Below are 27,671 nucleotides of genomic sequence, written 5' to 3'. Positions count from 1 at the left end.
AGTTTAAGTGTCCAGGCTATAGTTTTAGGCTAGCTCCGCCTAGCATAGTACTACCACAAAAGTAAAAGTACAATGTTCCTGGAAGAAAAAAGCAGTACAGACGGAAGTAAATTGTACTGCTACTAGGCCAGCGTGTGCACTCCACGATACACCTCTCGAAACAACACGGAGCTGAACGTCTACTTGTGGACCACCTCTGGCCAATGAGGATCCATCTGGCCACCAATTGGACCTTTAGCAAGGATAAACTCCCCTCCCGCCACCGTCCATTCCCTTCCGCACCTTATCCTCCCCCGATCTCCCGTACAAAACCACTCCCTTCTTCCCTCCTCCTGATCTGACCCACTCGTATAGCAGCACCACAGCTGGCCACACTCTTCCCAGCGCCAGGAACTCAAGAACCACAAGAGGTGAGTAACCATGCCACATTCCCATATCCGATCTCAATTCACCACGCATTGTTGCTGATCATACAAATTCTCGCTCGTCTTTGTGAAGTTGCAGGTTCAGGCGAGTTTAATGGCGTCCCTCTCCGTGGCCACGCTCCCGCAGCTGACCGCCCCGGCGGCGGCGAAGAAGAGGTCCGGCGTGACGTACGTGGAAGGCATGAACGCCTACAGCGGCCTCAAGGGGCTCAACAAGGTGACCATGCTGGGCGTGCGCAAGAGCGCCGACTACAAGTTTGCCAGGATCGTCGCGTCCCTGAGCCCCGCCGGGAAGAGGCGCGGGGGCACGTTCGGGGCGCAGTGCAACGCCGCCGGGGAGATCTTCAGGATCGCCGTCGTCATGAACTTGCTCACGCTCGTCGGCGTTGCCGTCGGGTTCGTGCTGCTCCGGGCGGAGGCAGCCTACGAGGAGTCGGAGGAGTGAGATGAATAGACCCTCGCCCAGCCACTCTCAGCTGTTGGCGCCGTAAGTCGTGATATATAAACGTGATGTATGCTATTTACTTTGGTTTTGTATCAATGACAATTGATGAATACCTTGGAGACACATTTTGGAGGCAAGTTCTGCAGTCTGTCTCTCAATTGTTCACAGGCTGTCTAGTTCTTCTTTAGGAGAATTCACTTCGAAGGAAAATGGTTTTGCAAGACAATCAGTCAATAGTTCGTATAACGGTGCATATATGCAAGGATGCATTTTTACAATCTGACGACATAAGCGAATGTCTTAGCTTCAGTCTAGATGGTGCAATGTCATTGGGCAGAATTTGATGTGCAAGAGGGGAGAAGGTACTACGTTTTTTGCTCAATCACTACAAGAACATCTGTTACAGTAGCGCTCATAGGATCATGTGTTTCTGCACTAAATAGCCGACAAAGAAATAATTCTAAGTAAATTGTTCTGAAGTTGCACCTCCCCAAGAATTGTCATCGCACACCTATGGTTTTGCCAAATTACAACAAGGCATCTCAGGAGCATAAAATCTTCGGTAAATTTTCCTGCACTTTTGCACGTCGTTACATAGGTCTCTGACAAGCCGAGAACAGCTGCCAGCTGATGAAAGCCATAACCAGTGAGGAAAATAGCTCGAATCCAACCACCTTGGGAGTCTGCCACTCTAATGATCTCCTCAAGTAACTGCAATATTGTTTACCATGTTTAGCCACGTGAAAAAGAAAACAGGAAAATCGAAGAACATGAGCCCTAGTGCAGCAAATAAACAATCAAACCAAATGGTGATGAAGACAGAACGATATTCCAGGTGAAAACGAGTACAAATCATATGATATCAAAATCTTCTAGTACAACGTCACCAAAAAAGTTGCAACAAAAGTAAGCCTGTGTAGTATCGAAGAACCTGTCACAATAACTTGGCAACAAGAGGAGATACTACTTCCGATGGTTCGTGATATTCCGTATCTATGCTATTGTGCAGCAAAAGAAAAAGCTTTTTCTTTGGATATCTTTAAACGTTTGTGTGTCTACTCTCAAATTTCAATGGTTCACACGGACTAAAAGAATAGGTTCCAGTACAACTTGTAACTAAGAACTTTCCATGGCCAGGAAAATTGTGCCGACACTGCACTTATTAGGATGAGTGTAGAATGATCCTCTACACCAAAAAGTTGCAACATAAGAGCATCTCCAGCCGGCCCCCCTAAAGGCCCCTCAAACGCCAAATGGGGACGCCGGTGCTGACAAACCCACCCACCCCACCCCCCTAAATCCAAAAAGTAGCCGGCGCCCCCAGGCCACTCCCTACTCACAGGGGGGCTAGCGGGGGCGCCGGCTAAAGCTGAAAAGCAGCACAGGCCACCACTGTTTGTGAGACAAACCAAATTTGGGGGGCCGACGTTTGGGGGGTGCGGCTGGGTGTGCCGGCTTCACCCCAAACGAATTGCTTGCGCCGGCACCCCCCATATGGCCATGCGCCGGACGATTTATGGGGGGGACGAGTGGAGATGCTCTAAGTAAGCCTGTGTGAGATAATTCATAAAAGAACCTGTCCTGGCAACTTGGCAAACAAGAGGAAATACTACATCCCAAATAATATTACTCAAGTTCCAATGGTGTGTGCAGTAAAATTTCAGTGGTTCAAAAGGGACAAAAATAAAAGGTTCCGTGACAACTTGTCTGAAATTTCCATAGGAGAACTGCGCCGACATTAAACTTAACAGGATGGTTGTAGATTTACCAAGAACTGTTTCTCAAGCTGACATTATACTCCCTCCATCCTAATTTAGAGGTCGTTTTAGGTTTTCTATTTTTTTTCCCAGATTAAGTGTCATCTCAGTGTTGCGTGGAAAAGCTCCACAGCTCTCCCAGCGCATAAATTCCTCCTCAGGCTCAAAGAAACTGCATGCAGCACTGGGTAGGAATGCAGGATGTGCTGATTCGTTGCATGCAGCGCTGGGTAGGAATGCAGGATGTGCTGATTCGTTTCATGCAGCTAATTAAGGCATGTTGGCTGATTTGCGTGCTTTACTAAAACGGAGTGTTTCAGGACGGCATTAACTCTACTTTCCAGTGCTTTAACTGCCGCTTTGTATTAGAGTTTTTGCTAAAACAACCTCTAAATAGGGATGGAGGGAGTACTTAGTAGGAAAGAATAACATGAAAATATGCAGACAACTTCTTCTTTTTTACTTTTGAGGAATACTGCAGTTTGATAGAAAGGAATAACCTGGTGATAGATGGCATTGTTGCCAGAAGCAGGGCACATGCATAAATTATTGGAATTAATGTCCTAGGTTTGTTCTTCCTTAGCCACATCAAGGATCCTAATGCAGCAAGGGAGAGGGTCATCACCTGCAGAAGTACAAAAGCGAGTCTTCTGGGATCATGGTAACCAAAACAAGGAACCTGACATTATGTTTTAAACATTACATTGAGTAACTTACAAGATTGGCATTTGCTTCAAGTCCTTGAAATATGTACTCCCAAGTAAATTCAAGTCCTCTTGCCCCAATCCAGAGAGGTGCCAGCCGGTGCAGAACTGAGTCAGCAAAAGCCCAGCCTGAAACCCCAAAATATCCAATACATTAATGATAGTCAAGTATAGTTCTATTGCAGATGGAAATAGGTCAAAGTATAGCACCATTTCCTTATTATAAATTAAGCAGATAGAATCCAATTTATAACAGTTTGAAAAACATTCGATTTCCTGAGAAACAATACCAGTAACCAAAAAAAGCATGTTACTGTTCTTTCAATTGTATGAATGGCAAAACCATGAACACGAAAACAAACTTCAGTGGAGCTAAAATACTTGCACAACCAAATATGCAAACAACATGGGAACGATCTGAAACAGACAAGCTCTGACAAGAGTTACAGAGAGAGAATGTTTTAGCAACTTTTGATGAGTATACACCAACGGATACATTGCATTAGATGGACAGGAGACATAAGAAGTAAGAGTAAGATGACGATGTATGAAGGCATTAGATGCATGACATGGAACTAATAGAATAACATAGAACCTTCAATACGCAGATTTAATTCTTGAAAATGCTCTACAAGATCTAGAAGAAACGCCTGATGTGTTCCTTCTTTGGTTTCTAATTACCTATCCACAATGAAGCATAAAAGCATAGATTGAGAAGAATGTGTGTAGTGAAGCTTTTCTAACTTTGGTACACACAAAAGAACATTTAGACTGGACAAGTAATGAAAGCATCATTTTATCTGTCATGGATTTTTTTTCCTCAATACTATCAATTATTATGCTGTCATACAATCAAATATTCATGGTCAAAGTGGTGTCTGGAGGCTGTGTCAAAATTTAAAATAGCACGCACATCAATATGTACAGAATGGCCACCTAAATGTGCGGGTCACCCTGCTAGTTCATTTCGTATAGAAAAACGCTGACCAGGTATTAGCACACAGTATGGAAGGGAAAACTAACAATTTGAAAGTGCAGTAAAGCAGGTTAACATACAGAATGGAAATGAAAAATAAGATCGAAGCAAACATGACAACATGGGTTCAAATATGACAATTGACAAAACAAAGTTCAGTTAAAAGCATTAGGTCACAAAGTGGGCAAGGACAAATATGTACTCACCAAGGCCAACAGCCTGGAACTTGTGGTTCTGGGAGATGTTTCTGTGGGTCAGCTGTGTCAAAGCAAAATAAAGGCCAGCAACATCTATAAACCCAATTAGGATTTTCATTAATTCCTGCAGATAGAAAATAATTGGTAGATTAGATGAGCACTGAGAAACGTGGCTCCAAGCATATGAGCACTGACAAACGTGGCTCCAAGCATATTTTGTTTGAAAATGTGCAGAAAATGTACCTGATAGGGATCAAAGCTATCATTCGCATCAGGTACTTTGAGCAATGTTGCCAAACACACAAGCTGCCGGCGTAAAATAGGAATTGTTAGCAATCCCACAAATCTATTTTATGTAGCTGAGCTCATAGCAACTGGTTAGAAATAAGTGCAGAAAACTATAGCTGTGCAATATGCCGAAGGAATATACAGAATATTGTTAACATAAGTAAAAGGAATAAGAATAACAAATAAAGCTAAGCTGAAAATATCGGATGATAGATCTTCAACTCGATGATGTAAGGAAAAAAAATTAGACTGTATAACGGGAAAGATGACAAGTAAACCATGTATAATGAGATAATAGGACATTTGGCAACCTTTCAATGACTCATAGGATTTTTCACAAACTAAAGAAAAAAAGTAACCTGCTGCATGTCAATATGTCATTAAACAACCAGAGCATCTCAAATTCTTAAAAGTCCACGTCATGTTCCTAAACTTGTGCCACGTATGATTTTGGGTGATGTGGAATTGAGGGGGGAGAGGAAGAGTGTGATTGTTAACCTAGGAGTAAACAATCTGGCTCTTGTACCTTGGCACTATAACAAGCAAATGATCAATTGGAAAAATCATTATTGGTTGTTACTAAAAAAGCATGCTTCGTGGTGTACATCCTCTCGTACACCAACATACCTTTTCTCAATTTTGGTAACAATGTTTGTAACAAGCTATTGGAGAACCTGTAACTATTGATGAGATTGAGCATTCTTTCTCCACATACTAGTAATCACTTTGCTCTTAAAACTGGTACATGCATGTTGATAAAGTAAAAGAGTAACTGGAAGGCTATTCCAAAGAACATAATTGTCTAAATCAAGTACTCAATCAAACAACAAGTTTATCTATCAATGGCAGATCAATGAATGGCAGATGGTTTGAGCCTGTGAATCACCGCACTTGTCAATTTTACCACTATGTTTTGCAAAATAATCCCGAAAGACTTACTGACCTTTACAAGTGCTGCTCCAAGATAAACAACAGCTGCTTTTACACTAGTGCCAATCGTGTCATACTCTGACCTGCAAAAAAATATTTGGATAAGTGCAGCCCGAGGAATCTCTTGACATAGAAATGTAGATTAAGATTTTTATCCAAAAATTTAAAATTTCAGCTACTTTCAGTTCTTGCTCAGCATCTGAGGCCAACCCTCCTTGATGTAATAAACAATCTGCAACCACCCCCAACCCTAGATGAAAGACCAAGCTCCATGTAATCATGCACACAAACAACGCCACTTTAGCATCTCCTACAACTGACCATCTTCAAACTCTCTTATTATCAATACCACCTACTTCGTATTTATTTTCACTCAACTTATTACCAGTCACTTTGCAACAACCACAATCAAAGTAGCACAAAAGGGACCAACCCCCCTTTCACAACATTATAACACTTATTGCGTGTGTCGAGACGACTTCATAGACATACTAACTTTGTATGGCAGGCAAATTAAATCACGACACCAACTTAGTATGATGGCAGATTAATCACAGCACACACAGACACACTCGCTACCAAATTAAGTCACAACACACAACTTAGCCTAGTATAACCCTGTGCACATACATAGAAAACAACCACAGAAATTCTCAGCCTCACACAAAATGGAAAAAAGAAAAGAAAACATAAAAGAAGAGCACGATGCAAAAGCACAGCCTGCGAACTCTTCCTCACTATACTAGTCTAATCCCGTCACCCGTGCCTTCTCGGATGAACATCATCTCTTTCTTTCTTCAAAACACCATTCTCTGCCTGAACGATGCATCAATTGAAGGGGAGAGAGAGAGAGAGAGAGAATAGACAATACAGAACAGATCAACTCAGGAAGGTGGCAAAGCTGCAAACATAAGAGCACAAGCTCGAGGAGATGCTGGCAGGGAGGTGGAAGAGGAATATCTGCTGCTGATGAGGCCAGAGTCGGCGCACTCACACAGATCTTGAGGCGCCGCAGCTCGGAGCAGCAGAAGATGCCGCACCTCGGAGCAGCGGGAGAAGGCGCCGCCGACAACTGGGTTTCCCAAATCCTCTCTCTCTCTCCTGCTCGGCTTACACGTTCAAGGGAGAAGGTGCGCGACTCCTTTTCCCTCCTGCCCGGGCGCGACCCAGCTTTTCCTTCCTGGGCCCATTACTTCTCCCTGCGTGCCTGCTAAGCCCTGTGCGTGGTGTCGCAAATCAGGTATAGTGATGTGAGCCTTGCGATATGGACAAGATAGCGGATGCCCCAGACCAGCTTCTATCATGAGGCCCAACATGACACAGCCTAGAGGGGCACCACATTGTTATAACAATATAGGAGGGCTAATATAGTATTACTGTCATGAACTAGGTTCACAATAGGAGGGCTAATGGCTCTAGGTCTTGTACGGGGTAACCCCGGACCCAAGGGGCATGTCAGCTCCATGAAGGTAGCCGCACCTCAAGGGAGGGGAGGGAGGGGAGGGAGTGGACGGGATCTAGATTGATTTATACTTGACTGCCTCATAACGATTACAGGGGACCCTTTTATAGGGAAGATTCAACATGACATCCAAGAAACTAATCTCTACTTTCCTAAAAACCATATCTTAGTATTCGTATCTAATATCTTGCCTAACTAAGTTGAACTCTGTATTCCGTTATCTGTTGATAGTGGAATCCGATCATGTGATCGTGAGGAAAAAAAATCTTGCCTAACTAATTTAGAAGGTACCAATGTGATATCGTCCCGTATCTGGACACCTAGGGTTGCGCCCCCTATAGGTACACCCATGACATCACACACCTTTTTAGCAGCTCGAGGCCATGGTTGCAGAGCCGGCCCTGGGCCAGGGCAAGAGGGCCGACAGCCTGGGGTCCAGCCTAAATAGGGGCCTCGACGCAGTGTATATGTATATATAGCTACCGTATACATCTGTTGGGCCCAGTAGAGTCGCTAGGCCCATGTTTGGAGTTCGCACGGGGGCCCTAAATCTCAGGACCACCTCTGCACAGCTGAATTCCAAGGCCCCAAGCTGATGGTTGGACATGGCCGTCATTGTTGGGCAGCACAGGACACACCGATGCCCCTGCCTGCTGCTTTTGGAAGTGGATTCTCCCTTGCGCCTGGGGCCAGGAACCTCCATGTTGCTTCCGTACGTATCACTGCATTTTGCCTGTGCCGAGTGACATCGCCTCCCTGCCGCCGGCCCTGAGAGACGCTTCTTCCCTGCTGTTGGGTGGCCAAGGGGCTTTTTGCTGCTCATAGATTGCTTGTAACTTTCAAGCGTACCTTCAAACTTGGAGAAACGGCTTTCTTGTAGCTTGTCAAATGTAGCTTGAATCTTGTCATGTGCTTCAATCTTGGTGAAAGGAGAGAACTCAATGGCATAATGCGCAGTGGAGATCGACTACTGTGATACCAAATTGTCACAAACTATGCTGGACCCAAGAGGCGCCGCAGCTCCATGAAGGTAGCCACACCTCAAGGGCAGGGAGGAAGTGGACGGGATAACTAGATTGATTTATCCTTATACGGAAGACTCAACTGGACATCCAAGAAACTAATCTCTACTTTCCTAACAAACTATATCTTAATATTCATATCTAATCTCTTGCCTAACTAATCTAGAAGATACTAATTTGACATCGCCGTATTTGGATACCGAGGGCTGCGTCCCCTATAGAGATGTACGTCCATGGCAATAACTCAAGGATATTATTAATGTGTGATTTCATCCTTGCACTATCTATTAGTAGGTTAATTTTAGCACATACTACTAAGTGCTTCAATGTAGAGCTGGTTTAAAGAGAAGGTATGATGCTACGGTGTGAAAATAACATGTGGGAACTAGGATACAGCTCGAACCTGTGAGAAACCAGCCTGAAATGAAATGAATGCCCCACAGCAGACTAAATATATTCTTTGCACAAGTTCCAAACCCGCATGGAATGAAATATAAGATGTATCATCTCTACAAGAAGCTGAGAACAAGTGGAAATAAAGTCTTAATTTCCTGTAGAGATGATACATGTTATATTGTAAAAAACATCGTTGCAAACAACCGGATAGAAGACAGAACATTGGATAGCATAGGACAGCTGATCAATTTCTTATTCGATGGTTCTTATTTTTGCCTTTATTGCTGATTGCTATTTCTAAAAAATCACACATCATAGTATGTGTGACTTATATAGTCCATTGTTTCATCAACCACCACCACATGGGAAGAGATGAAAGTAGGTTGGTACATGCTGTCCATCATCTCCTCCATCACTATCATCTGCTGTTCCTCAACTCCGTCATAGTATGCACTAACATCCTGATACATGTTGAGCAACATCTGGTAGCTGGCACCAGAGTAGTATGGCATCATGTCCTGGACCTGCATGCAACACAGTTGCCACAGGAAACACATTGGCTCCCACATGTCCACTGTTGTGTAACCATCCATGTCCATGCTGAATGCCTGCACCATATCCTGCCTACACAGATCCATGGTAACCATTTGCATCATTAGTGGGAAGTGCTTTAGATTGGTGGTTGACATAGAAGCACTGGCTAAACGGCAAGGAGGGCAAACAAGCCCATGTGAGACTGGGCGGGCCTTAGGTCTGTGCTTAAGGTGTGGAACAGACGGGGATTTTTCAACCCCAGCCTGAAATTCGCTCCCATGGGGAGTTGAACTCAGGACCTGAGGAGTGCTACTAGAGTTGTTCCCTTAACCATTATGCCAAGGGATCGTTCTCAAGTGGGTGATATTGGTGGTTTGTATTTTCTTAAATAAGGTAGAATGCAAACTTTGGAGCTATGCAAAGGTGTTTAAATAGAATGCGTGCATATTCTAGTTGCATATATTTGGAGTTTTGTAACAAAAAGTGGAAGTAAGAGCAAAAATATCTCAGGTGTATACTAGCTAGCTTGTCCAGAAAGCAGAAAGGGCCTTCTAAATCCATCCCAAAGAACTAAAGGCAGAGACTTGTTCCAGACGGTAATCCTAACTTGCCCTTTGTACAGAATTAGTACCTCTATCAGAGGAAAAAAAATCAAATTAAGAAAAGGTCAGGTAGCAATAGATTAGCCTCCATGTATATGGAAGTATGAAGTTGTAACACTTGCAAGAAAAAAACACAACAGATGTATGCAAAGCGTCACCAATAGTAATTTAGCTACAGGTGGACAAAATTGGAGTTGAGGGAAAGTAAACTATAAATGTCCTAATTAAACCTGTAGATGTACTCAGTCATCTCACGGGTCAAATAAGTAGCTAGCTATTCAGATCAAACTAGGCTCCAGAATTCATAGAGCTAATTCATATGTTCCAGGGATACATGCACAATGCTTGAATAGATCCCAACTCAAGCACAAATTGGTTTTATTTGAACTGGACACAACTGTTGCGCGAGATAAGACCTGCTGGGGGAAAAAATGAACATGCTAGAAGGAACAAGCAATGTTACCAAATCACTTGCCTACTTAAGTTACCCCTATCATTTGGATATGTATATTGCATTTTTCATTGATTTGGTGATTTTGTTGGTGAATTATGCTGTCTGAATTTAATCTGATTGGCTTAGTCACAATTAGCGTGATTTGTGTTATACCAAAATCACCCTGCATACTTAAATAAAGTTATATATTCATAAAGGTCATCTTTTATTGAGCACATGGATATAATCAGCATACATTGTCCTGTTTCACTAACATCAAGTTCTTGACGAGATTCAAGTTGCCTACTTGCAGGCATGCAGCACTTCATGCTTTCAAAGTACAGCTCACAGGCAAATCTTATACCATATCATCTTCCCCTCCAACTTACGCAGTGGAGCTATGCTCTTAACTTACTTGACACTCAGCCACTCAGGTATACACATACCACACTAATTATGACTAAGCTGATCAGACAATTCGAAGAATATAGTTCACTCATAAATCCCCAAAACCCAACGAAAAATTCAGTAAACATCCGCTGCCGCACGCTAAACCAGTTCCCTGCGATCCAACTCAGATGAGCTAAATTCGCTGGAACTACACTGCCAAAACGCCATTCCAGTCCCACAAGCCAAATCGCACACAATGAAAAGTTCAGTAAACATTCGCCGCTGCCACACGCTAAACCAGTCCCCTGCGGATCCAACTCAGATGAGCAAAATTCGCTGGAACTGCACTGGCCTAAACGCCATTCCAGTCCCACAAGCCAAATCACACATAGAACAGACAGCGTCAGCCGTTCCTCCTCCCACCGTACCCAGATCACGAAACCAGGCAAACACTGGACCGCTTAACAGCCTCAGATCTAACGCGTTCGGGACACGGATCTCGTGTGCATAGGAAGATAGAGGGAGATGGGGGAGTTCGCTTACAGAGGGGTGGCGGAGTAGTAGACGGCGTGCGGCCCGAAGGTGAGGATGGCGCAGTTCAGGAAGTGGAATACCGTCATCTCTTCCTCGCAGTCGTCGTCTCCGGCGTCTGAGCTACGGGATGTCTCGAATTGCCCGATGCCGCTCCTGCGCGTCCGTTTCTATATGCAGGTCGGTACTTGGGCTGGAGTTGGATCCGATCGAGCCGAGTAAAAATATCGGGCCACGTGGACTGGTTACTGCCTTACTGGGCTTTGCCCTTATCGATAGAAACATGGGCCTAAATTGCCGATAGGCAGATGGGCCTAAGTGAAACGTACTTCCGGAAAAAAAAAAGTTTAAACGGTGTATGTTAGACCACTGGGTTCTGTTTGGTTTGCAACCAAAATGAGCCATACCAAAAAATTGGTTTGCCCACAGTACTTGGTTGCTATTTGGATTGAGGCCAAAAAATTGGCTTGGCCAGCCCGTCGCGGGCGTGCCGGCGCTATTCCAGCGAGAGCGTCGGTGAAACGAGGGCGGCGAAAACTCTCGCCAACGAATTGGCAACGCTGTTCAACCTCTAATCTTTACTGGGCCCCAGCGTTTTTTTATTCCTTTTTTTTCTTCCGTTTTCTGGCTATTCATGGAAGCATAGCATCGATATCTACACCTTCTCTCTCTTCTCAATCCAGTGGTGGAAAAGTCCAGCATCTTTTTCATTTTTGTTTATTTTTAATCCATGATTTACCTCTAAATCTTGTTTACTGCCTCGTGAACCGAGAAATAGATCAAGTTAAATGTTTGAGCACAAAGTTAGTTGCAAACCTAAAAGAATGCCCCAAAAAATTTGGATGCAAACCAAACAACACATATTTGCCAAAATATTAGTCATGCCCTTGTTTTGGTCATGTCAATATTTGTCAAAAATTTGATGGGGCAGATTGGGCCTCAAACCAAACAAGCCCACATTCTCCACGCGACAAGCGTTGGTGCAGCGCCCGGTGAGTCTACACGTGTGTACTGCAATTCGGCAACTCTAAACCGAGACTAAGATGACAAATGCAACCTACTGTAAAAAAGCATACAAAAGTCTTCTAAGAGTTCGTTACCTTCTTTTATGTTTGATGAAAAATTTAAATGTAATATTACCTCTGTTTCTAAATATAAAAAGTCTTAACTTTGTTCTAAGTTAAACTTTTAAGAATTTAATCAAATTTATAGAAAAATGTACTAAGATCTATAATATTAAGTGAATAAACTATAAAATACATCATGATGTATTTAATAAAACTAATTTAGAGTTGTGGTTGTTGGTAGATTTTTCTATAAATTTGGTCATAATTTGAGAAATTTGGCTTAGAACAAACCTAGGACTTTCTTAACGGATAGAGAAATTTTTCAATGAACAATGTCAAGCATTTGGGTTGTAGGCATTGGATAGCAAACCCAAGAGTATAGGGGTGTGGCGATATCTCGGGCGCCTGATTTTTAAGCAAAAGGCTTAATCTCAATCGGCTATACTAGATCGATCCATTGGATTAGAATTGTGCCATCCATATTGCTCCCCTCCATCGTTTCATCCCGAATCTTAAAACACAAACTAGACCCAATAGCTCAACAATAAACTGATATTTAACTAAAAGTCAGGCGACACTTGAATATAACATGCCGGAGAGAATAGTGGAGTCAATAGACGCTTAGGTGTGTTTCCGCCGTTTTTCTAACAATCCAAGCGTCCGAAGAGAGTAGTTTGCGCTGAAGGCAGGGAGACCAGGGACATTTGCGCAAGAGACGTAAGGTGATCCGACATCCATTCTCTCTCCATAATGAACATCTAAAGAAGCGTCTACTACGCTCAAGATGGCCTTCTGCGCTTCTAGATTTCATATCGGTCGATAGATCAACAACCTGCAGGCACGGGTAAACGGTCAGGTGGGTAGCTAGGGGAGAGGGAACAGAAGCGAGGAGTTCGCCATGGATATCAGTAGCAAGGTTTTGGCTACCGAGCTGAGTATTTTTACCGGGGGAGACCGGTAAACGCGGTTACCACGGTAACCAATAATTTACCGAATGGTTACCGGGAAAATATAAATTAAATATGCCCTCCGGCCGGAATTACTTGTCGAAATTTTACATGTATCTAGACACTTTTTACACATAGATACATCCATATTTGAGCAAATTTGGGACAAGTAATATCGATCGGAGTATTTGAATTCAAATATTATTTGTAGAAATGCATAGAATCTGAGTTGTCTGTTTATCACAACCGCTCTTCTACCTCAACGGCAAGGCTCCATGGGACGCTACGCTGCTCTGCCAAGTCCCGAGTTCGCAAAAAAATGGTGCCTGGGGGATCGAACCTGTGACCTCCCCGTGCGATTGGGCGGCCATTGCGAAAAAAAACCGGTGCCAAGGGGATCAAACCTGTGACCTCCCGATGCGATTGTGACCTCCCCATGCAATTGGGCGACCATCTAGGAATTGCACGGTGACACCATTTACCGTGGGGGAGGGGGGGTGATAAAGCTGTTACCGGGGGGTAATCAAAATTACCGTTCGGTAACCAAAACCCTGTGTCAGTAGCCGCTCGCGATCCGCCCATCGATCGATCACCCCCATCAGTCAATCAATCGAGCACCCGCCCACCGCAACCAACTGCAAGACAGGGTAGAGCTGCAAATTTTTGACCCTCAGGATACCCTTTGACCCTTCTTAGTTCAAACAAATGAACTAGTTTTTCAAAAATTTGATTGAACTAAGAATGGTCAAAGGGTCAAAATTTTGCAGCTCCAGTCCGGAGTATCAAATACGAACGCGCTGGGAGGAGCCGGCAAAAGGTAGGGCAATAATCGCGCGGAAAAAGGCATGCGGAAAGGGGGCATACCCAGCCGGACTGGGGGGTGGGGGGGCCGCGCCGGCCTTGGACGCTTCCGCGACGCGCGGGATACGGCCAGGCGCCAGCCGTGTTGGGCAACGGCGCGAATTAAGGTGGGCCACGCTGGGCCCTATTCTGTAGCTTAGCAAGGCCGGGCTGGGTCGATCAATCATGCATCCATGCGCCGAAGCGTGGTGGTGCACATGCCCGCGGCGCGGCAGCTTTACGCGGCCGGACCACGTCCGTCTGGGTCGATCCATCGGTGCCCACACTGCGCAGCACCGACCACTACGGCCACTGACGCCTTTGGAAGAAAGAAAGGAAAAGGAAGGACTCGGTCAGGGAGACCACAATGTTCCCAGGTCCACACACGCCATCGGTCGACCATCCATCGAGTACGTTCTGCACTGCACACGCGCGCGCGGCCGGGCTCGGAGACGAAGACGACATCATGTATAGACAAACACGACGCAGCTAGGACGCGCGCCGTGCTGGGTTAACCGACTCCGTGCATGGAATATTGGAAGCGTGCGACAAGCGCATCCAACGATGTGATTGTACACTGTATGTTCGTACGTACGTGTTCGATCGATGTCAATGCATGCGGAGAAATATTCTATAGGGACAGACACACAGGGGTAGCTATAGCACGTCTGTACATGCATGGAATGATGGAGGTGCAAAGTTGCACGCAAGGCATTGGACGCGCACGTATCAGCTGCTAAAAACTCTCTCACGTGAGTTACTTCCTCCGTCTGAATTTTTATTAATGTATTTAAACATTTTTTGACATAGATACATGCATATTTTGGACAAATTTGTGAAGTATTAATTAATGTCGAATCAATGTACGCAGGAGCGCACAACAATTGTTCAGTCATGCGAAACTGTTTCCTCTCTGATTTTGAGCCTCCCACCACACTAGAGACACGGGCTGGCTTTGGTGGACTGCCAATTAACTGCATGCCCGACACAAGCTATTGGCGATTTAGACGTGGGCAGAGGTCGTCGTCGTCCTCCCACGCCCTGTACGTATATAGTAGTAGCACATCAGGGTTCAATTCGCGTATGACATGACATGCTGTATAGTGTCGACCCTGCGCCCGCGCGCGGGTACACGCTAGCTTCTTCCCATGGATAAAGCTAATTTCGCTGTTAAGCGCGCAGCTAGCCGGCCAGTCTCATCTCATTGGCCCCGCGAATTCCGTGTCGTGCTTTTCAGTGGCGGGACGTTTGGTCTAAGCTAGCTAAGACATGGGAATAATGCCGTTTGCTCCGGACATGTTGATCCCTGCAGTAACTAGATCGATGTAGACCCATTGGCGATTTTTTTTAAGAGGAGAAAGCATGATGCCTGTGCCACATACGTACAGACATCATGTCCTGGTCTCATCCCCATCTACCAGGCAGAGCTCGTGAGGGAGAAAGAGAAAGTTATGTACTGTACGTATCGATCACAAATGAAAGAGTTAATTATAGATCGATCACAAATGAAGACTGTTACCGTAATTAAAAGACCGCAGCAACAATGGAGTACAGGAACAAAGACAGACAGACAGACCGACCGACCGACCGACCGACCGGGCTAGCTACCAACTCCCCCAACAAAGATTATAAACAACCCAAAACCGGACCAGGAAATCACCAAACCCAACGCAGCCCCAGGCCAATTAAGATCATATCGATCAGCACGCACGTATACGTACACACCCATTAATTCTCTCCTCGCATGCATGCATGGGAATAAGCGAGCCGGATCGAGCAAAGTCGCGCATATATGCATGCTTGTTTCGCGAGGAACCCGCCGCGTTAGCCGCTGACCTGCAGAGATCAGTTTAGCGTACGTAAACAAGCCGGCCAGGGGTTCAGAATAGTTTAGTGCGCCTCGAGAAGTTCTTCTCCCTTGTTCGCATCTCCCCAGCCGCTAACATGACAAGCAGTGCTCGGTCGAAACCGCCGTACGCTCCGCTAGCTTGCCTTTACCCTTTGCCGCGGGAGTTTTTGTTGCCATCTCACGCATGGGTGCCGCTCCTTTTCGAGGCTTTGGTTGATTCCGGGGATTAGATTTAAGATTGTGTCGTGGGAAGAGCCGAAGACGACGAGATCGGAATGTTATAGGGTTCGTACTTTTGCCCCCCTGGCCGTCCTGGTGGCCGGCCTAGTACTGCTCCTCGGAGCTCGATAGGCACTAATCTATCGATTAGTCCCTCCCCGAGACCGTCCGGGGTCACGTGACGAACACACGTGCGTGCTGATTCGGCCAAAATTGAACCGGATGATAATTGCAGGGTTAAATTCCACGCTTGTTCTGAGTGTCGAACCACAGCTAGCTGGCTGTACTTTTGCAGGGTAAACATGTAATTAAAGAATGTGCAATTGCAATATATATGTACTTCATTTGATCATTATCATATCATGGATCACAGAGGACACGACTTAGACGCACGATCCTGTGAATTAGCTCGAGAGGAGTCAAGGCTAGCTACCTAGCAGCTCCGATTCTGGTCACCTTTACAGTCGATCGATCATGTCCTGAACATCCTGCCATATATCCTCGTGGATTCAACACTCATGTCACTCTCACTCTCTCATCGGTCTCTCGTACCACAGCTAGCTGCTAGCTAGTGCACGCCCGGCCCATACCGTGTTGTCACATTCCGCTGCATTCATTGCGACCTGCAACGTCTTCCATCGTCGTCGCATAACGCAAAACCCTTTCATCCTTTCATGAATATGGAAAGATCCCGGGCGCCCCCGCTTGGGGGGCGTTATACCTCTGCTTTGCTGAAAACGTGCACCTCCAAAGAGGCTGTCAGCCCTATCTCACGCGCCCCCCGTTGGTCCTGCCCCTGCCCGCAGACCTCTGCTGCCCTTCGGATCAAAAGCTAGCTAGCTTTGCAGCAAACCCAGCTAGTAGACCTGGCTGGCTTGGATTGTGAGGAAGTCCCTACCATGTTTCATATTGGCCGGGCCACTCGCCCAGTCAGAAACCATCTCTATGCGTCGACCCCAAGTGCGAGATATGTACTTTTCTAAATACTTGTCGTTGTTTTAGGAACGGAGGAAGTAGTCTCTAAAGATCTGAGCTACATCATTGTGTTAGAGACTAGTCGTAAAATATTTGGTAGTGGTACTAGGATGGTAGCATTCCGTAATCATAAATCGTTGAATTCATAGAGTTTCGCTCGCTCACTCTTGGAGAGTTGGAGTTGGTAACAACTGCAATTAACTACGTGAGCAGGTGTCTCCTATGAAACTCATGTCCATCTTGGTGGGGTTCCTTATGTTTATTCACCCATATTGTTTCCAATAATTCGAAATTAAGACACACCATATCATTTCTTAGAGTGGATTTTGTACATGCAAGGGAAAATTCTAGCTTAAGTATAGAGTTCAGGCATTCATATGCCAACTAACGATTTGTTCAGAGTCACATACCCTGCCACACCTTTTTTATTAAATTGTGGCAAGCGATAAAAAGTGTGGCTAGACGAAATTGCTTGCCACAATTAAGTTTGACAAAAGCATGAACCTATGACAGGTGGGACAAGCTGTTATGAGTACATTGTGGCAATGAGCCAGATAGTAGCTAGCCTAGCAATCTTCTGCCACACTTGTGACACATTTTGGCAAGATGTGGTTTTGAACTAAACATGCACATAGATGTATGAACCATGTTATAATATTCAAGTTATTTTTTAACAACTAATGCAAATAAAAGCAGTTGTCTTTTATTATAGGACACACTGGATCATATTTTTGCTTGTTCGTTTTGCAGTTGGACATATTCTAATATGATGCACATCTTTGGTCTGGTGATTTTTTAAGATGCAATGTTAAGCTCAACCACTCGCTCACATGTACATTTTCTCGGCATTTATATATATATATATGCGTTCAAACTACAAAGTAATTTTGGTCCAACTTATATGGTCTTGCTATACATCATGAACGCCACTCTCTTTTTTAATGTAGGCAAGCATTTGCATCCTCTCCTCCTGTTCCAAAATATAAGATGTATTCCGTTTCCTTTGGCCATAGCTTTGACCAACAATTAGTTTGTTAAATGGCCATAATTTATGCGACATATAATTGATATCGTTGTATTTGTATCCAAAACTACTTACTATGGTTATGCTTATCACACAATTAACATGATGATGGAGTATTTGGAACGAATTGAATACTGTATAAAACAACTGACGAAATTTATGCATCTGAAATTGTACTGTCGTACAGATAAACTAGTTGTAGGTTTTGAACGTTTAGATCGACCACGCATTTCAGATACATGTATAGTATATACGTTTACTTGTCAGCTTGCACATGAATAGACCAGCAACAGCAACTGTACCTCAATTATGGCCTTCAAGTACCAGTACCTTCGGCCAATACACCCTGCCCTCTAAAGTTCCCATACACACTCCTCTCCTCTCTTTAAGCAGCATTCCCAAGGGGCCAAATCATAAACCACTCATGACCTAATCACCACATCTTTTTCTCCCCCTCTCATCACTACACCCCAGGCTCCGGCTCCAAGCCTCTCCTTTCCCCCTCTTGTCACTCACGCACACTCCTTTTCACCGCTGCTGCCACCTTGCTCAAATCCACCACTGCACCCCAACACCTCTCTCTTTCTCAGTGACTGTTCCACTGTCCCCGCTGCCTTTTTTGCCACATATCCTTTTCGATCTCCCCCTCTCCTCTAGCTCTCTTCTTTCCTCTTCTTCTTCCTCGATCACCTAGAAGTAACCACCACCGCTCTAGCTATAACTCATCCTCTTCCACGTCTGTCAAGAATCATATGCAGTGATCGTTTGATTCGGAGAGTAGTAGCAAGATTGACCCGGTCGTGGCTACCTTTAATTTGTAGTCTTCCATTTGATCGTTGAACTGTAACTTCAGCTAGTCCCCCCCACAGTTTCGTCTTGCAATGTTGCAAAGGAGCCTGCCAAATCTCTCCCTCCGGATAAGTCCGCCGGCCGTCTCGTCGGCGATGACGTCCTTATCTGACCCGCCCGCGACCGCCGCGAAGCCACCGCAGCTGGCGGAACCAAACGCAGAAGGAAGCGGCGAGGTGGGGTTCTTTGCAAACCCTAGCCCCGGCTCCGGCTCCGGCGCCGAGCCCCCGGGCCTGAGCCTGGGGCTCGGGACGACGTCTTCCACGGTGCCCGCCGACGCAGGCGGCCGCCATGGCCACCACTTGCAGGGGGCGTCTTTCAAGCGCGCGGGCGCGGCCAGGGCGGGCGGCAGCTCGAAGAGGAGCGTCCGGGCGCCGCGGATGCGGTGGACCACGGCGCTCCACGCGCGCTTCATGCACGCCGTGCAGCTCCTCGGAGGCCATGAGAGTAAGCAAAACCCCTTTGCCGTGAGCTCGATCATGTTTGTATAGCGCTATATATTATCCTCTTCTTTTAGTTTTGTCCAAGTTGACTGAGTCGCATTAGCCGATGGCTGCTCAACTCGATCTCGGCAGGAGCGACGCCCAAGTCGGTGCTGGAGCTGATGAACGTCAAGGATCTGACGCTGGCGCACGTCAAGAGCCACCTGCAGGTACGAACGCGCGTGTGTAGCCGTGTAGGAAAGAAAGGGTTAAAAAGAGAAGAGGAAGAAGCTACCACGCCCATGCAACAAGGGGAAGAAAAAACATGGCGAATCTTTTTTTGTTTTTCTTTTCACCACCTTTGCGGGGGTGTGTGTTCTTACTATTGGTAGCTACAAATGTACTTTGTCTCTGGCGCGAATCCTGGTCAAGTACTACGTGACAAACAAACGGCATCTATAGCTCGCTAGCAATTGCTAATCCAGTACTACTGCTCGATTTCACTTTCACACCACCTCCGCATATGCTTGAGTACGTATCTAAAATAATCACATCGTGTAACACAAGCATGCACCTGATTTGTCAGTTTCCTTGGGTTTGATAATCTGCAGATGTATAGGACAGTGAAGGGCACAGACAGATCGCCGCCCATCGCCACAGGTACGAGTACACATGCATCTTTAATTCCCCCGAAATCTCATCCTCCATTCCAAAGTACGAAGCAGATGGAGACGCCCGTGTCCTATTAATTCCATGACCGTAGATCGAATGAAGGGCCCGTTTCGCAGGCGAGGCGCAGCTTCAGCAGCAGCAGCAGAGGACGGCGACAGGAATTGAGATGGCTATGGACGCAGCAGGAGGAGGAGGAGGAGGAAGAGGAGGAGGTGGTGGGGTGGCAGCAGCGATACTGCCGTGTGACATCGACATGGCTGCTGGGATGATCTGCAGCGTACTGCCTGGAGCAGCGGCCTCTGCGCCGCCTGCCGCGACGACTAGTTCAGCTGCTCGTTTCCTCTGTGCGTCAGCAGCTGCTCCACTGGCGGCACTCGTACCATCGCCTCCTCCTCCACCGATCATCCCCCCGAGGTATGTCGGGCTGGCGTCGGCCTCATCCAACACTTATTGATCTGTCCCGTTGCTTTTTCTCCGTGGGCATTACACACCCCATTCCTGATTCTAATTAGAACATATTTATTTTTTTACAGTAGAGCTATATACGAGTACGTCAGTAGTCAAATTAATACGTATGCACGAGGTTTCATCCGAGTTAACCTTGATATGTATGCATACATGCTTTCGTCCTTGCACACTGCACTTGAAATTAATGCATTTTTCAAAAGTGCATAAAACCATCATTCTGGGCACAGTTCTTAGTTTCATTTTCATACATTGAAAGGTTATTTCTCTCGCGCAGTAGCAGTAATGTGGTTTTTGCACTCTAGCTTGGCACACTAGTTCTCTCTCTCTCTCTCTCTCCATGTTTTTACAATGACAAACCTATATATATAGCTACTGACAAGTGACAACAGGAAAAGGACATCATGTGCATGAAATGTGCTTACATGTTTGAGCATTTCCTGCAAAATTTACGACAACACAGCATCCATGAAAAACGTGCAATGGTTCCCATTAAACAATTTTTTGTAGAAACGACAGAAGGGATTATCTGTCCAAGTGTATTAGCAACTGACCTGGAATATGAGTAGAATTATTTGCTTTCTTACATTTAGTCAGCTTCCCAATACATAAATCTCACATTGGCGTCAGAATAAAATGGGTTGATATCCCTCTCAATAGAAAATGATCGAGTTCAAAACATAATAATTTATCCTAGCTGTTTTATCAGTGGAGAAAATATTTTTGTCATCTCTCAACTATCACAAAAGTGTAGTTTTGGCCCCCCAACTCTATAATCAGGGAAACCTAGCCCATCAAAAATGTTAATGTCGTAAAGTTTCATCCCTTCCTCCAACTTATGTGGTTTCATGAAAACTTGCATCATTGCAAAATGTTGACCACTGACCAATGCCAACTCAACTTCCCAGTCAGCGAAGACTTGAAATACCTCACTCTCTTTGACTAGCTCCTCTAATGGTGAAGTTAGATCCTAATGATTTAAAAACCTATTTAGCATCGTATTTCCTATTTGGAGTGGGGCTTTCTAAGTGCTGAACTGACTATAGGCACGCAGATGACATAACATTGGTCAATGGTCAACATTTGTCTTTATGACAAGTTTTTTGTCCAAACTTCCACGTCAGTGATAAAAACCGTTTAAGTTTACAAGAAAATGGCCTCCTTATTATATCAACTGATCCTGTTTCTTCAGCTCCCCCACTCCGTTACTGATAAAATTCAGAGCAGTGATACTGCATTTATAGTTAAACCGACTCTAAAATATGCTACTCTCCAGTATATATATTTTTCGCGGGTAAAAAAAAGAAGAAGCTCTAGCTAAAGGAGCTTTGATAGCAGTATCATGTAAATTTTAGAGCGCATCTGAGTACTGACAGTATAGTGCAATACCCTCTAATTCTCTATGACGTTGTTTTTCCTAGAACAAACTCCCAATATTTTCGAATAAGTAAAGAAAAAGTACTCACCAAATGTTTTTCCCAGTACGAAACGCACAGGGTCGATCGGTCGTCCAATCTCTGGAGCTAGCTAGCTCGCCAATAATTCCTAGACGAAAAATGGCCACCTACCTTTATTGGAGTACATCTCACCTGATCCTGCATGCAGTTTTTCTTCAGCTCTCCCACTTCCCTTGCTGATAAAATCCAGAGCACAGTACGTACTACTATAGCGGGTGATGACAGGCCGGCCAGACACGCACTGCCCGACGACTGGTTCATTTTTTTTCCCCCATTTCTTTTTCTGAAGCCGCGCGACAACTAGTGTTTCCGCTGTATCGCCTATGTCTCCCCCTGCCGACCCTCTTCCGCGTGTCGCCACGCTCCCATGCAGTACGCTTCCCCTTGTCCACTTGCATGCTCTCTGCCATGATCCGCTCTTCCGGCCGGCCGGTCGATCTCTCCGGGCTTCTGGTCGTCGACGCGATCATGATTAATTCTAAAGGAGATCCTGCAATTACAAGCGCTGGTTTTTGGTCAGTCTGCTCATGCATGCATGCATGCATGGATCGGTTAAGCTTAGCTAAGGTAAAGTCGTCTGTATTCCAGCAGGTTGTCCGTGCGAACCGTGGCTCGATCGAACGGCATGTAGGTTGGGCGTAGGGACAAATGAGGGCAAGCATGTGTCCCCATATGCGGGGCAACGCCCCAAGGCCGTTACTGTGCACGTGATCACAAGATTAAACAGTACGTGCTGATCCATCGAGCAAGGCAACAAGGAGATATGGAAGCGTGATGGTGCATTGTCTGCAATAATGATTAAGCGTGTACTTATACTATCATGTGAAGGACAACTAGTTATTTACTCGCAAAAATAATTGACTTGCATGCAGTGATGGGTATGTGTTACTAGCTTTTTCTTTGTCAAAATGTAGGTTGATTAAGAATCTATGATAGTTGGAAAAAATTGACCATAAGTATAGAAGAGGAAATACCAACATCTATAATACTGAAATGACTGGATGTGCCATAAATATGTTTTTTTATGCATGATGTGTATTTCGTTCTATTTAAAAAATATATTCTTCCGTAAATTAGTAGCCTTTAAAAGTTTTATTTTGAAACATATATACTAATGTTTGAAAGAGAGTAAATCAAACTCGTTCTTGGCCACTCGACTTCTGCGACGCACTCACTTTGGTCCCCAAATATTAACATATTTCTTGGTAAAGAGGTCCAATAAACTGTTTGGCATCCTTTAGTTTGGGAGACAAAGTGAGGAGGGCACGCTGATTAGGATTTTCACATGGGCAAAATGTGACCTATTTTAATTACCAAGTCCAATGGATATATGAGCATTTTCAGAGTGGAATAACCGAAGTGAGTGTCCAAATCAAAATATTCTTCTTTTCCATGAAATCCAATTCTTAAGCCATCTAGCCTACTGAATTTGGTAAAGAGGTCCAAAACTTGTCATGTTTGGCAAGGCTCTGACCGATTTTGGATAATATTGGACCTATTTTACGAAGTTCGGTGGATAAACGAGCATTTCCGTAGGTGAAAAAACCAAAGTGAGTGCACTCTGTAAGTTAAATTACTGTTAAGTGAGTCTGAATCTTTTTTTTTCTTGAGTCTGCTCTATCTGAAATGACTTTGTGTGACCCGGAGGTAGACATAGTTTTTTCACAAACTCAGGCCTCTAGTGTTGTTTTTGCTTGCTGTAGGTTTTAATCTTCCTGCAATAGTACTGGTATGGCATACCCTGCGTTTCCGATCATGGATTAAATTGTCGATCTCATTTATATTAGCACCCTGCAGTAAATGATAAGGACTCTCTTAATTTCTTGAGTACAGGAGGACTGACCTCGCACCAGGGGTACTCGAAAAGGGCGTTGTGATTGTTGATTCATTGCACCGGTGTCAGAAACTTAATTTCTCTGCAGTGCTTCAAGATACTCAGGTACACATCTTCTATGAGATCACAGGCATAAATGAGAAGAATACAGTACTCCTGTTAATTCCACCAGGCCACATATGACATACATCACTTCTGTTGAACTTCAATGGACTTTGCAGTACAAGCTAGCTATTTATGTAGGCCATGGAACAGTACTACTCAGCACACGTACTACGATATAATATACTCCCTCTGTCACAGAACAAGTGATTTGGATTTGTATAAACCATGTCACTTATTTTAGGACGGAAGACATAGCATTATTCATTCGTGTGCATATTCCTTCAGAAAGAGAAACAATGCATGTAATGTAAGTAGTACTAATATTTTTCATGTGCACTTTATCATGAATAGGCAGTTCGAGAAGAGGTAACCTGTCGCCTGCCGATGGGCGTACATGGGAGCATTGAGGCGATCTCTACGAGCCCTCCAAGCTCATCTCCATCCCTCGCAAGTTTCGAATTGCTTGCGGACGACACTTGTGCACCGAACCTGGACATCTCGCTTGGCAGGCATGATTGGGGCATGGAGCATCCAGAAGAAGTGAGCCTGAAATACCTGTTACAAAAGGATTAGTTGATCTTCTTCTTCTTCTTTATTTATTTTTCGGTTTTCACTCAACTAACCATTGATCAATCGCTGTGACGACTGAATGTGGTCAGTATGTTCAGTAAGCGTGGGTTTGATGTTTGGCCTGAAACGGTGATACAAAATCAAGTGGGTTGCCCGGCTTTTCTAATTGTGGTTGCTTTCACCTTCTGGCTGCATAGATACGTGGATTTCGTTCTTACACGTGCGGAACACAATCTCAGTCGAAGACTAGATTTGATTTGATACTCCAAAATACGGAGTATCAAACAGCAGACCTGTTCTACTGAAACATTTTTTTTCGTGTGCGTGTGTGTTCTACTCCATCCATTTCATAATTCTTGTCGAAATATTACATGTATCTAAACGTTTTTTATGAATAGATTCATCTATTTTTAAACAAATTTGAAACACGAATTATGGAACGGAGACAGTACTAACTCGTGCTCCGTATGCTTTGTGATGGAGTGCGGCCGCCTCTTGCGAGCGTTAGGGATAAAAAAACAGGTCTCTGTTCTACGGCTTATGACGCTAATTAGTTAATGGAAACCTCCTAGAAAACAAATCATGCGAAGAGAAGACGAAATTAACCTAACGGAGTCGAAGAGGGCATGAGCTCGCGGCCAGCCGGACGAATCGTTGAGAAGACGGCGACGGGTATGCAAAAGCGCCTGCGGACTGCGGGCTCTGGGCGTGCGCCTCGCTTCGATCGGGCAACCGGAGGTTCGAGGAAGAGAACTTCGCCGTGAACGAATCGTCTTATTCCTGCATACTTTTATTTTTTAGAGGATCTTATTCCTGCATTTGTTCGGGGGTTTTTGGCACAGTGTTCGTCGTTTGTTAGCAAGATTTGATGGTGCGGATTCGACTATGGCCCAGCCAGGCAGGCCTTTTTTTTTCTTTTTTTAGAGGAGCCCAGCCAGGCTGGGCTTTCGGGATAGAGCAGGCCTGTATTTGTTTTGTTATCATGGCCCATAAGCCTGCTGTGACCATCTTGGCTCTGTTCGGTAATTTCAGCCAGGCCTGGGTTGTTCGTTTGCGTGCCGCCACCTCGCGCCACCGCCCGCTAGCTCGTCACCGCATACAGGGTGAAGCAGTGGCCGCCCAGACTACACCTCCAGCAGCACGAAAAATAACCTATCCAGCCTGTGGTAGTAAGCTTGAAGCAGTCAATTTAAACGCTGTGTGATCATCAGGTTGAGAGAGGAGGTACCACAGCGATAGGCCGGGTGTGCTATGGTTGGCTAGCTAGCTCAGGTTCAGCTTGGAACATACGAATAGCATAGGAAATTTACACTCAACACCGATATTTCTACAGGGGACTTGCACAAAAATTACCGGCTTCTAGACAGAACCGGCTTCCGTAGGCAGAAACGCAAGCAGCCAAGGAGGCACCGAGAGTCGATTTCAGCGGCAGCAGGAGCGATGGCAACAGAACACTGGTCCCTGATACAGTATATATTGCCGTAGCTGTCCCAATCGAGAGCCCACGGTAACGCTCCGACTCCACCCACGGGATGCTTTACCTGCGTACCGCTGCAGCCTATCAAGAAGAAGCACGACTTTTCGAAGAAAAAAAATCAAGAAGAAGCACGTATTCCCGATAGGTGCTCCTGCAAGATCTCCCGTCAGGCTGCGTTTCAGATGGGCAGAGCTTCCAATCCCGTGTGCCAAGCACCCAGTTTTGACCCCCGGATTCCAACAAACTTGATGAATTTGCTCTAGGTCTAACCTATGCCTGCCCTATAAAGTGCCTCATCACTTGTATACGAGTGTCTTGTATAAATGTATCTATTTGCACGTTCAAGGAACTCTATAGAAAGTGCCTCGCTCTTGCCACACCAGACTTCTCTGTTCGATCGGAATTCGCACTCACTGGCCACTCTTGCTTAATCCTCGCTTGTTGCAAGTCGATCGATCGATGTCGAGTCTGATAGATATTTGGACGGCGGAGCTGGAGAGGATTCGGGCCACGAGGCGACCGGAGGAGCCTTTCAGGCCAGTGGCTTGGCTCGGCCGCGCGGGCGCACGAGAAGGCGGCCACTTCGCTCGATCTGACGACCATGGCAGTACGGCTCAGCCGTGCGACGATCGAACACCTGACGACAACATGGCTTGGCCGGCCAAGAAACAGACCGCTGGTGGTGCTGGCTCTAATTGCTCGCCGTCGCCGGTGGTTGTTCGTGAAGACGCCTTCTTGTCCATCCTGGTTGATTGTTTGGGCCAGTAGATCGATTTGTGCTGAATGCTACTGTAGAATATAGGCATGCTATACTTGTGCGAGTGTGCTTTGTTATCAGGCAAATTCAGCAACTTCTGAAGTCTCTGTCAGAAAAGCCCGGTATCTCCAAAAAGTTCATTCTCATGGGCCATCAAAAAGGGAATTCGTTTTCACGTGTACGATATCGATCGAGACGACGCAGCCAAGTGGAGCTGTATTTTCATTTAAACCGCCTAGTCAAAAAGATATTTTTTTTGTGTCAACTACGTGCGAAATATCTCCCTGCGCAGAGATATTTTGCTCCCATGTCAGGAACTCGATCGGGCCCTGAGTTAGCTCGTGCAACGTTTTCCCTGAATGATCGCTGTCTATTGATTGACAAGCAGTGAAGCAGGGGCCAACGGTTGATGGTGTGTTGTGTTTGCCGTCCTCCGAGCGTCGAAGACGTTCCCACTCCAGCAGCACCTCACAAAAACTCCCAACCTCGCTCTGGTAGTCTGGTGCCGCGGTTGCGCGTAGAGATGCCGTTGGATTCTTCGGTTCCCCGAATCAAATGCCGGAGGACGTCCCAGTGGTGCAAGGAACCTAGACGGCAGAACCAGACACCGGAGCGCGCGCACCCGAGCCGGATCCGCGCAGTAGAACGGCATCTCTCCGGAATCCGGATCCGCACAAGGAATCGTAACAAAAGTGTCCCTTTTCTCCACGCACCGGTGGGTAACTAACTGGGTATGGCAAAGGGATATCCCCAGGAATCGCCACGGGCACGACGGTGGCCGCACATAAGCTTGGCCTCCGAGCGCGCGCCGTGCGTCACATGGGAAGGCATGGCCCTGGAACGGACAGGGCGATAAGCCTGTGGCCACTCGGCGCCGAAACAAAACACCCGTCCTCTTTGAAGGAGACTTGAAGGAGACCGCTCGACACTCATCACCCCACGCACGCATCCCTCTCTCGCAGGCAGTTTCCTCCCCTTTTCCCACTGGCAAGGCAACTCACAACAAGTGGCGCCTCCAGTTCCAGAGCTCACATCCGCGACTATAAGTAC

At 45.6% G+C, this 27,671-nt stretch overlaps 3 protein-coding genes across 4 annotated transcripts; 2 read left to right on the top strand and 1 right to left on the bottom strand.

Annotated features, from left to right (window-relative positions):
* The first annotated feature begins 248 nt into the window (after positions 1-248).
* On the top strand, positions 249-1,091 carry LOC100835051. 2 transcript variants are annotated; one of them, XM_010231032.3, is made up of 2 exons: positions 249-410; positions 505-1,091. In XM_010231032.3, the coding sequence occupies exon 2, from the start codon at positions 520-522 to the stop codon at positions 868-870; it is 351 nt and encodes a 116-aa protein (XP_010229334.1). In that variant the 5' UTR covers positions 249-410; positions 505-519; the 3' UTR covers positions 871-1,091. The 2 variants fall into 2 exon arrangements, with proteins under 2 accessions (XP_010229334.1, XP_003558921.1); XM_003558873.4 differs by having other exon boundaries at positions 250-410; positions 499-1,091.
* Positions 1,084-11,261, bottom strand: LOC100833523 (transmembrane protein 147). The gene is made up of 7 exons (XM_003558868.4): positions 11,105-11,261; positions 5,736-5,805; positions 4,748-4,810; positions 4,514-4,628; positions 3,345-3,460; positions 3,128-3,252; positions 1,084-1,581 (listed from the first exon to the last, which is right to left on the bottom strand). The coding sequence occupies exons 1-7, from the start codon at positions 11,179-11,181 to the stop codon at positions 1,461-1,463; spliced, it is 687 nt and encodes a 228-aa protein (XP_003558916.1). The 5' UTR covers positions 11,182-11,261; the 3' UTR covers positions 1,084-1,460.
* Positions 11,262-18,404: 7,143 nt separating this feature from the next.
* LOC100840568 lies at positions 18,405-24,568 on the top strand. The gene is made up of 6 exons (XM_003559345.4): positions 18,405-19,309; positions 19,438-19,514; positions 19,896-19,944; positions 20,073-20,370; positions 23,712-23,817; positions 24,169-24,568. The coding sequence occupies exons 1-6, from the start codon at positions 18,895-18,897 to the stop codon at positions 24,388-24,390; spliced, it is 1,167 nt and encodes a 388-aa protein (XP_003559393.1). The 5' UTR covers positions 18,405-18,894; the 3' UTR covers positions 24,391-24,568.
* Positions 24,569-27,671: the final 3,103 nt, after the last annotated feature.

This window comes from Brachypodium distachyon, chromosome 1 (assembly GCF_000005505.3).
Source record: "Brachypodium distachyon strain Bd21 chromosome 1, Brachypodium_distachyon_v3.0, whole genome shotgun sequence".
NCBI classification, from domain to species: domain Eukaryota; kingdom Viridiplantae; phylum Streptophyta; class Magnoliopsida; order Poales; family Poaceae; genus Brachypodium; species Brachypodium distachyon.
The sequence above is the reverse complement of the archived record's forward strand: the minus strand, read 5'-3'. Positions and strand labels throughout refer to the sequence as shown.